At 38.2% G+C, this 11,299-nt stretch overlaps 1 protein-coding gene across 3 annotated transcripts; it reads right to left on the reverse strand.

The window, feature by feature from the left end:
- Positions 1-423: 423 nt before the first annotated feature.
- On the reverse strand, positions 424-10,812 carry nr2f2 (nuclear receptor subfamily 2, group F, member 2). Of its 3 annotated transcripts, none has more exons than XM_083552708.1 (3): positions 9,950-10,812; positions 4,568-5,095; positions 424-2,675 (listed from the first exon to the last, which is right to left on the reverse strand). In XM_083552708.1, exons 1-3 carry the CDS (start codon positions 9,987-9,989, stop codon positions 2,401-2,403), a joined length of 843 nt encoding a protein of 280 aa, XP_083408834.1. In that variant the 5' UTR covers positions 9,990-10,812; the 3' UTR covers positions 424-2,400. The 3 variants fall into 3 exon arrangements, with proteins under 3 accessions (XP_083408834.1, XP_083408833.1, XP_083408835.1); XM_083552707.1 differs by lacking the exon at positions 9,950-10,812 and adding an exon at positions 6,048-7,685; XM_083552709.1 differs by lacking the exon at positions 9,950-10,812 and adding an exon at positions 5,503-5,627.
- Between the last annotated feature and the right edge of the window lie 487 nt (positions 10,813-11,299).

Raw genomic sequence — 11,299 nt, forward strand, 5'->3', positions numbered from 1 at the left:
ATTGATGTAAACGGAACTTAAGTTGTAAGTGAGCTTTGGGACGGATTCATATAACTTGTTTTCCCTTACTGTGTAATAGACTATAGGTGTAACCCAAATTTTTATACAATTTTTTGGAAATGTACAGGAAGGATATAAGCGCTTCGCGTTTTGCTATTTCACGCACAAAACAGACGATGGCAGTATTTGACATACCTACACACATTATATATATCACTCATCATTATATATATCACTCCTGATTATTTTCGGTTACTTTTAATTGTTTGCATGGCAATATTTTTCTGTTTCTTTACCACTCAACACACACTAAAAACCTCATCAGTAATGTAACACACAATGTTGTAAAAAAAATTTAAATAAATAAAATTTAAGAAAGAAAAAAAGAAATCGCTCATACCACAAAAGACAAAACATCCAAGATTTTTGATTTCAAATTTATAAATTATAATTTAATACCAAGAACAAATTTACAGCAGAATGCTTGTTTACAATAAGCTAACACAAACAAACAAGAATTGTTTCAACTATAAACTTCCACACATACTCACGTATATCACTTGCAAGTAATAATAATAATAATAATAATAATAATAATAATAATAATAATAATAATAAAGTATCTATACGTTATCAATACCCTGCAGTAATATATTCTTATATATTTATATAAAAAGGTGGGTCAGTTTAAACTGTTCATAATTACAATCATGTAGCATTCTCTGGTCCATATGTGGCATAGGAACAGCCTAGGATAACTGTTCAGTCAACTACACAATATGATCCCTTTTTATCCAACCACAACATGGTGTCTTGTGTGTTGAAGAAAAGCCTCGAGACAAGGACGAAAATGCAAGCTTTCACACTTACACACACATACAAGGCATCTGTTACAGACCGAAAAGGAGCAGGAACACTGAAGTCAAAATATCCACCCCTTTGCAAACCAGCTCACCCTGTTAAGTCTTATCCTATTATTGACCGTTTGGTTTCTTTTTTCATCTTCTTAAATACAAGGGCTAGTGTAGTGAATGCACAGATTATATCTATACAGTCAAAAACATTTACATTTATATATATCAAGGGTAAAATAGGTTAGCGACCTGTGGCCATGCATTCACAGTCTAAATACATAAAAAAAAAAAAAAAAACATTTGTCGTAATATGTATGTACAATACAAAAAAAAGTCAGTGCTACTAGCTAACTCTGCCACTCAATGTTGAAGACATTTGTTTTACCGAAAAAATGGCAACCACAGTTTTTCTTAATCACATATATTTTTTTTTAAGAAAAAAGTCAATGAATTGACCTATATATTTACAAGAATACTGCTTCAAACTGTTGTCTCTCCCTCTTTTTCAAGTGAAATACTCAATCATAAGACTGAATTGTAAAATTATTCCCAACGTCCTCTATCCCAGACATACGTTTAAATAACAAATCAGTGATTTCGTTCTTTACAGGCACTTTTATAATGCTTTAAGTGTGTTGGGGAGGCTTTTGTGAGCCGTTTATTTTTATTTATTTATTTAATACTGCTTAACTGCTTTTAAAATACAGTGTAATGGGCTTTAACAATAGCGTAACATTTTGACAATTTCGCAAAGCGGACAGAAAATCTACTACAAATATTTGAAAAGATTAACTTTGAACAAGTCAAATCAAGTATTTTTTTCCTGCACATTACAGTTTAAACCAATTATTGAAATTAATTTAAATAAGACCAATGGAGCATGTCGTTTAATAGTTTTTGGGTGTATAACAAATACACAGCATAGTGGCATCGTAACATACACCGTGGTGCATTGAGTCTAAACTGGGATTTGTTTGACTGAGTTCTGAGTAAGTGCGCTTTCAGCATTTATAAGTATATTGCCCTATATTGCTGTAAATTTACTTTCGATTAAAAAAGAACGTCTTTACAAAAGTTTTTAAGCCATGATTATCATAGAAAGAACCAGCTTCATACTACAGAATCACATAGGCCGAATTGTAAACAAGAGAAAAACGAAAAAACAAAAATAGATACATGGACACAGAACATAAGAGCCATTTGACATTTAGTAAAAAGTAAAAAAAAAAAAACTTTCTGAATTTGTCGAAATTATCCTAAATGCACTTAAAAATGCACTTTATAGTTACCATTCTCCAGAAGGTAGGTTCTTTGTGGTTTTGTCCCTTTACTCTTTTCGCACTTTTGTATTTCTTTTGTTTTAAAAAATTAAATACCCCCCCATCCGACCGCCCCAGGTAGTTTCATTTAAAGTCTCAGATTTGAAGATTCACAGTCATTTATGAAAAACGTCTTTTTCCATGAAAGTAAACTCGTGTAACAGCCGGGTTTCTTCAACAAAAAAAAGCGCTAACTAGTGGACCCCATTTCCGATCCTTCCTTTTGCTTATTGAATGGACATATATGGCCAGTTAAAACTGCTCCCTGACAGCAACATATCCCGGATGAGCGTTTCAATTGGGGTTTTACCTACCAATCGGACGAAAAATAATTGCTCTATGACCGAAGAGGACACTGTGCGCAGAGAAGGAAGGCGTAGTAATAACTTCCCAAATCGCGTAGGCTGGTTAGGGTACTGGCTCCGCACGTACTCCTCCAATGCACACTGCGACTTCTCTTGCAAACTTTCGATGTGGGCCACGTCTGACAGACCGCAAGCATCTACAAGTAAAAAAGAAAGACAAAGAAACTAACATTAAATAAACCGCAGACTTACACCGGTTCAATCGCACGTGCATAAATCATCGTACTGCATTACTGTACTACAATGCCGGGTTCCATATTGTAAGTATGTCAGCATCATCATCATTCTGCTTTGATTTTGCTTTCGCATCCTTCGCGTGCATAAAGGGAATCACTGCAGGGGAGAGACATAAACATACACGCGCATTCAGGCCATCAAACGACGTCATTTGCCAAATGTAGTCTCGCTTATAGTTAGCATATTGCCTACCGGCAACACCGTTTACTAACTCGTGTTATCTTGCATCAAAAGAAATGCGATCCATCACAATGTGGAGGATAGAAAGCAGGATGCTGTGTGAAATAAATAAATAAATAAATAGATAAAAGAACAAGTAAACAAGCACTCCTATATATAACCCCGCTATCGGTTGTAGGGAAGCGGTATAATCTATAAGAACCTTATGAACATAATGAACAGCAAAATTAAAACATTAAATATATCAAAACTGCATCAAAACTTCCAATTGAAATACATTTTGCCTACGTATAAGCAAACGTTCACGTACACTACATGTACAGGGTCTGACATGACCCATACGTACAACGCTTTCAAAAGTAACTTGGAGGCACCACGGTGAACTAACCTGATGTCAAAGCGCAGCCAATCCCCAGTCTATGAGTGATGACTGTAATATATTTAACATATGTATTGCTATTCGGAAATTATTTTAATCAAACATAATATAGGCCTGAAACTTCTAGAAATTAAACACTGAATGTTTAATATAATGTTATATGTTTATAATATAATTTCTTTAAAAAAATAAATGATGACAAATTATTAAAGCAATTTTGAAAAAAGAAACCTTCGTCGCGTACGGTGGCCATTAGCCCACAGCTTGCACAGCAACAGTGTACATAAATCTTTTCATAAAATACTTAAGGATATATTTGCTGACTTTTACAGAACCGTGTAAAGTTTATAATGCAAAAATAAAGAAAGGAAGTGAGGGTCATAACCTAGCTCTGGATCAAATCCAACATGTGTCTCGGATCAATAGATCCCCTAACAAAAATAAGGAAGGAACTGTGAGTCCTTCCTGGCAAGGAATGAAACTTCTCTTTCTCATCTGACGCGACGCAGTACAACTGAGCTACTCATGCCGCGTGTAACTAAAGCAAGACATAAATTTAAACGATTAAACTCACACAATATAGTGATGCTACAATGCTCATAAATATAGCATTAGGCCTTTCTTTCTCTTTCTAACAGGCTGCTCATCTTCCCTCCCCCACCGAGCGTGACATCATTAACTGTCATTCCAAATTACTACAAATAATTGATTATCCCCGAAGCAAAATAGTAAATACTTAAAATAGAACTACCACAACATTGTTCTCACTTTATAACACACTTAAAGATAACGGCAGTGTGTGAAATGCTGATTTCACCATATATAACTCGTAAAACACATGCTATTAATGATACATATGTGTTTATTACAGCACAATGTTTTTGTTTACATCCAATGTAGCTGTGTAGCCCAAGAGCTAAGATCGTTTTTGAACATTATTTTAATTTCTATTAGTTGGTACGTGCGCTCTGTTGTCATCTCTAATTTTAATGAAATGTGCACATAAATGGTTTAAATAAATAATTGAATTAAAATGTGTGATCCATCTTATTGCCGCCCTCAGAACTGTGAAAGCTCTCCGTTATACTACTATTATAAATAATAATAATAATAATAATAATAATAATAATAATAATAATAATAATTATTATTATTATTATTATTATTATTATTATTATTATTATTATTATATCTACTGACTGAATATGTTTATTTGTTAAAGTTGAAACTCACCCGTGGTGAATAACACGATGGCTTTTAAGCAGCTGTATTCGGCAGAGTCGACATGTAACGCTTTGAGCTTTTCAACTTGCTCCTGGAAAATCCTAATGTGGTCCATAAAGGCGACCACTCTGTCCGCGGACATAGGGGAGGCATGGAGGCCCGCGGCGGCTAGCAGAGGAGCTACATGCAGTGGCATGGAGCATTGGGCTGCGTTGAGGACAAACAACTCGCTCCAGGTGAGCCTAAGCAGAGCTACCTGGTCTGTGATCTGAAGGTCGGGGAAGAAGGGAATATTCCTGGCCCACTCTACAGCGCTAAACAGCATGCGCGCCGCGAGTTCGCAAATGTTCTCGATGCCCATGATGTTGTTGGGCTGCATACACTGACTGCCATAGCGCGACGTGGGGTATGGCTCTGCTCGCAACAGCAGAGAGATATATCCCGATAGGTAGGAATGGCAGTGCAGCGGGTCCCCATTCGTAAGGGCGAACTGGCCGTGGTGCGGCTGCGTGGGTGGCATCCTGCCCCTCTGGACCGCTGCAAAAAGAGAAACTACAGATATTGATGTTTGAAATTCTACACATCAGTGCATGACACGGCATGACACGGCATGACCTCGACTTACTGTTGTTTAAATGTGAAAGCATTTAGACAGATCAAAAAACAGATCAAAACGAAAAATCTAAATACATTTATTCAAAAATAAAACATGCGCGTATTTGCAGTTATAATAACAGCGTTGTTAAGTGATACAATGCACATATTACAAATACATTTTGTCTCGTAATATTAAAAGTTCAACCCAAAGTCTTTAAGAGTAAAAACAACTCTACAATTTATAATTAAATTACGTATACTCGTAATTACTAAAATACTATCAGATAATCCAGAACACCAGATTCTGGAAAGATTAAACAAAGAAGGGCACATATGGTAATCCATACCCTACTAGGCCAAAACTAGCCACCGACAACTAAAACTGAACTGACTGCTTTAGAAAACAACGAACCAAACATAAGCATATAAGATCAGTCGGCAAACTTTTTTTCTGGCTCCTGTAGGCGGCCTGCAGTCGATCTTGACCTAAAGTGTGTGTTTGTGTGTATGTATATATGTGTGTGTGTGTGTGTGTGTGTGGGGGGGGGGGGGGGGGGGGGGGGTTGCACTGTCTGGCGGATTTTTTAAGCGTGTAGTATGTATTGCAGAAGTATTATTTAAATTGTATTGCTGAACAAATGCAAAATTCTAAAGCATAATTGTATGTTTTGGATTGTAAGTAGGAATGTATGCATATGCAATTGTATGTGGAATGTGTTTTATTTGAGCGTTGCTAGCGCCATGTGGAGCATTCACGAAATCGGCATTCTCTGAAAGCACTGGCTGGTTTGTCTGTGGGATTCGGAGGCAAAGCAGAGAAAATGGAACAACATACACTGGTCCCCGACAGACGAAAAAACAACAGAGGTACCGAAAAAGAAAATCTTAATACCTTCCCGTCTCATGCCAACTTTTAGGCATTTTTTGAGGCGACAGTACTGACACTGATTGCGGTGGTGCTGGTCGATGGGACAATTCCGGTTGGCGCGGCACGTGTACGTGAGGTTACGCCGCACGCTGCGCTTGAAGAAGCTTTTGCAGCCTTCGCACGTGAACTGGCCATAGTGCTTGCCACTCGACTTGTCGCCGCACACTACGCACTCGATGTGTTGCTGCTGCTGCTTGTCCGACTGATTTTGAGACGTCTGGTTTGTTGGCGTGGACTGCGCGTTGCTATTTGGAGCTCCTTGAACAGGAGTTTGCGGGGTCGGAGGCGCAACCTGCGAGGCGGTGAGGTTCAGCTGGCCCGGCTGAGGGGTCGCAAGGGTTAGTCCGCCTTGGGCTTGCGATGAGAGGGTGCCCTGCGTCTCGGCCACATCGTCCTGGGAGCCTCTCCACACTACCATTGCCATATCTAATCAGTCAGCAACTTTGTGTAGTCCGTTTTTTTTTCTTGTTTTTTTTTTTTTGTTTGTTAGCGTGTCGTTGTGTCCCTTGTTCTAAAGCAACACAGCACGGTTTTCTGCAGATCGGGCGAATAAAAAAATGCACCCTTTGATTTTATCCCACTGAAACTCGCGCGCCGACGACAAAGCGTAGCCCGCTTTTGGGACTTGGCTGTGGTTAAAACTGGGAAGAAGACGAGCCGAATCGCAGTCCTGCTCTTAGAGGCCACGTCCAGGGGCGACTGCAGTCATCCATCCAGGAAAGCCGTAGAAGATAAAAAAAAATGAAAAATAAATACGACGACCAGAGATGAGTAAAAGTCTGTTAGAGAGATTGGGCCGATGGAACTTAACGGCGTTCAGACTCGCGGAAAATAGCAGAGCACGTATAGATTACAGAAACTGGCTAGCGAAATAGCAAGTTCCAGTCTCGAAGTGTTGAAGAAAACTGGACCAAAATATCACCGTTTCTTCCTTTTTTTTCCAGATGAGGTAGTGTTAGTCGCCACAGCGCGCAAAACCAAAACCAAGCCTCTGTGATCGAGTCAAATATGAAGTCAACTCTCCAGGCGAGCGGCAGCGATAAGGAAACAAAAAAGAGAGCACAACCCCCTGAGCTTCCTTTGCGTGTAGCAGAAATAATGAGAGAATAGAATGGAGAATCAAAGTGATCAAATATGATGAAATAGAGGAGGTTAGGAAGTGTTTGCGATTTGGAGGCGCTGGGCTGGCAGAATGCTTTCTCTCTGATCAGCTCACCGAGCTCTCTATATAGTGAACTTTGACACGACTGCTGCAACTTAGCACACGTTACCATGGAGATGGTTTGCCATATATGGAAAGTGACTGTCTTTGACTGGTCAGAGCTCACGGACCGCCCCCCCTGAACCCGATTGGCTAGTCGGCACTTGTGCTACTTGGTGCTTTGCCAAAGCATGGAAAAGGGGCCGAGGAACGACACGGTCCTAAAGACAGTCTTTTCCAATACAACACAATACAGCACGCATTTCTTTATCATTAATGTGGAATCAATTCAAAGATTGTGATAGTTTAATTTAATGGTTAACGGCAACATGAGACCGATTGACTAATCATCTAAACATACTGCGCGAAAATAAGATAGTGGCAATAGCGATTAAATAAGATAAGAACCACGTAATAAATGTTCTTTTCAATCCTATGCTATTACTAATCTACGGCGCAAAGTGAAATCAGTTCCATTAGGCATAACCTCTGATGTTAATGTTCCAGCGCAAAACCATAGCGCTTCCGCTATGATCATATTTAGAAATAGTATCTCTATAAAATATGTAGTACGTATTACGTTCATATGTATAGAGTTCGGATACTTGTTTAATTTACTTAATGCTTAAACGTGTTCCATTATCAATACTTTTAAAGACAGAAGTCATATTAAATTCACTTTAAGGTACGCTATGCCTTAAAATATACTCATCTATAACAACAATCTAATCTAACTGCAACTCCATAGCATATGTACCATATTTATTTATCAAACAATCGTTTGCATGATGTGTATAAACTTCACACGCGCAAACTCCAAAAGAACTTGCAGGAATTCAGAGATGTGTAAGACTGTCCGGGCCGCATACACTACATTTGCATCATATATATATATATATATATATATATATATATATATATATATATATATATATATATATATATATATATATATATATATATATATATAAAGGATGTATAAGTTAATGAAATATAAAACTACTGCTATTACACATGAATTATTATTATTATTATTATTATTATTATTATTATTATTATTATTATTATTATTGTTGTTGTTGTTATTATTATTAGGGCTGTTGTTCAGCAGCAACTTAAAGTCTTAAAGAAAATATAGCTGGCGTGATGTGTTTATCATCTTGGTTTTGTTCACTTTCGTGGACTTATGGTTACTCAGCTTCAAATAGCTTATATAGATGATTTCAGTAAAAAAGAATGTTACACCTGGACGGTCGTCCCCAAATATCCTCCTTTCCCACCACCTTGACGATTTCTTATATATGAAGACTTAGAATAAGTAAAACGACTTTTCACGTTGGGCCTAGGGATTAGAGCAATATTGATGTTTTTCTCTAATCTACTTCAAAAGTAAAAAAAAAAATAAACAAGATTTTTAACTTACATAATATACTGGGTTAATGTATTTCACGAATGGTTTCTCTACGTTACGTAGTAGTAATCAAATCAATTCAATTTAATTTAAATAGCGTGGTCCCTATCGCAAAGCAGCTTTGTTATCTGTTTAAGTAAATAAACAGATAACAAACATACGTGTCAAATTCATAAATAAGTCCCTAGAGGTTTATCCCTACTAATCAAACCTGGTGTAGCAAGAAAAACTATGAGATGGTATACATGATATACATATATGAGCAAGAAACCTTGAGACGAATCAGGCTCAACGGACCAAAAGGAACCATGTTTTGTGTGAACGGTGAGGTTGAATGTCTTGCATTTCGCTGCTCAGGTTGTATAAGCCATATCAACTTCTAAAAAGCCAATCGTGTTTGAAGGTTACTTTGTGTATCTCTAGGGGCTGTCAGCCACGGATCCACTGCAAAATGTATAGCTCTAAATAAGAGCATATGCCGCCATTGAGGAAGAAACGCTGAAAACTGGGTGTATGACAGTATATTGGTGCCCCCTAGCGTATGGATAATTTTCGCTTCAAAATACTCTCTTAAACCTGCAGGAGACATCTTACGTAGAAAACGGCGTCTCCGGCTGTTCGTCTCTCGCTAAAGCCAATAGCGACGTGCGCTCTTTTTAAATCTGATTAACGCTGAAACTCGTTTCTAATTAAAACAGACGGCGTCTCTGCGTGCGTGCGTTCATCTTTTACCTTCTTACATGCAAAAGAAGCGGAATGTTCTGTTTTTTTAAGTCAGATTTCTTTAAGCAAGCTTTGCATTGAACGAAACAGAAGTCCTAACGCAAAACGGACACGAAGAAAAAATAAAACGCAGGAAAACACCGATACATTTTGGAATTTACTGAAAGTCTTTTTTGGTGAGTGTTGCTATTATGTATGGTGAGATGGAAATGCATGCTCCCGTTGTTTTCTTTTCTTATACAAAAGAATGTATACAATGACGAGAAATAAGCGAAAAATCGTAACAATAAAAAAATGTAATAAAATAAAAAATTCTCAGCTCAATGTTTATGTAACATTTCGTGACATGATACATAGTGCAATTATGATACGTACTGTATTCCATTGATTTCGTTTTTCTGTAATGACACCAGCAATTACTGGAAAGTAACTGCAATTTTAATCCGACACCAATTCGTTTTCTGTAAATACTAGATAGCCTCGATGCAAAACCAGAGAGCGTTATAAACATGCATAGTCTCTGAAACATACCCAGAGCGTATGATGTAGATTCGTCCTCCCCGTAGTGCATCCTCTCCTAGAGAAAATGTATTTAGTCTTCTCTCCTTCTTTGTGTTTCTCGGTGTATTTGGTGGGGCAGTGTTCCCTTTTCCACAAACGGGGTAATGCAGAAGAAAATTAGGTTTCTCTGTTTATTGAAATTATTCAAAAAGCTTCAGGAGGTGAAACAACAAAAATAACAAAATATAAGAGCGTCGTACATGTTCAGGCAAACTTTTCTATGACACTTTAACTTTGTTAGCTTGTTATTTAGTAGTCAGCTACGAATGGGGTTGTATTTATAGACAGTGATCTATAAGTGTTTGGAAAAAAAACGACTAGATAGTCCTTTTCGTGTTTTTCTTTTGTACAGACGATAGAACGCCACTTGCTTTGTGTAGGTTGAGGGACTGTGAAAGGGAGGGGGAGACGCAGTCATGAGAGACACCTGTCTGTTTATGTGGACCTTCTCTCTATGTATGGCCAAGTTTAACTAGACCAGACTAAACTTTAACACACCAGATTAGCTGCTTTAAGCACTCTGGACGGAACACGATCGGTAAACAAGTATTCAAATATTGTAAGCATTGTAGACGTTTATTGAAGCCCTTCCAAATGTGATGTTCGGGACACAGCGGTAAATGAGAAAGCCGCGACCCGATTCGTGCGAGCACATTTAAAACCGCGTAAACCTCATTTAATCGGTGATCTTCACCCGCAAAAAGCACACTTCCTGTAAACCGGTATTGATTAGGACGGGACCCAAAGACGGTTCTACACTACATATTTACTGATCACACAAATAGCGGGAGGTTTATAACGATTTGTCGATGTGCACCGGGAAGTCAGTGAAGCCCTTTATGACTAGAGTGGAGGACACACAGAATCGTAGAAAGCGCGTGCTTATGTGTGTGCGGGTGTGTGTGCGTGCGGGTGTGTGTGTGTGTGTGTGTGTGTGTGTTGGGGTGTTGGGGATGGGGGGTTGTCCTCGCTCTGGTTGGAGTGAGTAAACGGGAATCAATATGCATTGAAGGAGAGTCTTAATCGCTCTCTCGAGGACACCAAGCTATGGAAGTACACGTGTAGCCTGTTATTTTAAAACAAGCTACATACTGCTCTTACTTTAAACAAATTAAGCAAGATAACACATTCTGTATTAATGCATGGAGAGAATCTGATTCCGAGAGCGTGCATGTTTTTTTTTGTTTTTGTTTTTTTAAACATTCTATCACGTTTCCTAAAATTGCACCTAGTTGTATACTGCTAATTTAACCGTCCTTCCGTTCTGGGGGAGCTGGGTAGCTACTGGGCGAAGGTTTAAGACTAGTAAGGTTTACCTGC

Source organism: Silurus aristotelis (genome assembly GCF_946808225.1).
Source record: "Silurus aristotelis genome assembly, chromosome: 10".
Taxonomy (NCBI): domain Eukaryota; kingdom Metazoa; phylum Chordata; class Actinopteri; order Siluriformes; family Siluridae; genus Silurus; species Silurus aristotelis.

What these genes read in the sequence shown, in the direction of transcription:
- nr2f2 (XM_083552707.1), bottom strand. Translation starts at nt 6,507, where the DNA reads ATGGCAATGGTAGTGTGGAGAGGCTCCCAGGACGATGTGGCCGAGACG. An exon ending in AGTTGGCATGAGACGGGAAG is followed by an intron (nt 5,096 to 6,047) that starts GTATTAAGATTT and finishes CTCTTTTTGCAG; the next exon opens with CGGTCCAGAGGGGCAGGATG. An exon ending in CATCGTGTTATTCACCACGG is followed by an intron (nt 2,676 to 4,567) that starts GTGAGTTTCAAC and finishes TTTTACTTGTAG; the next exon opens with ATGCTTGCGGTCTGTCAGAC.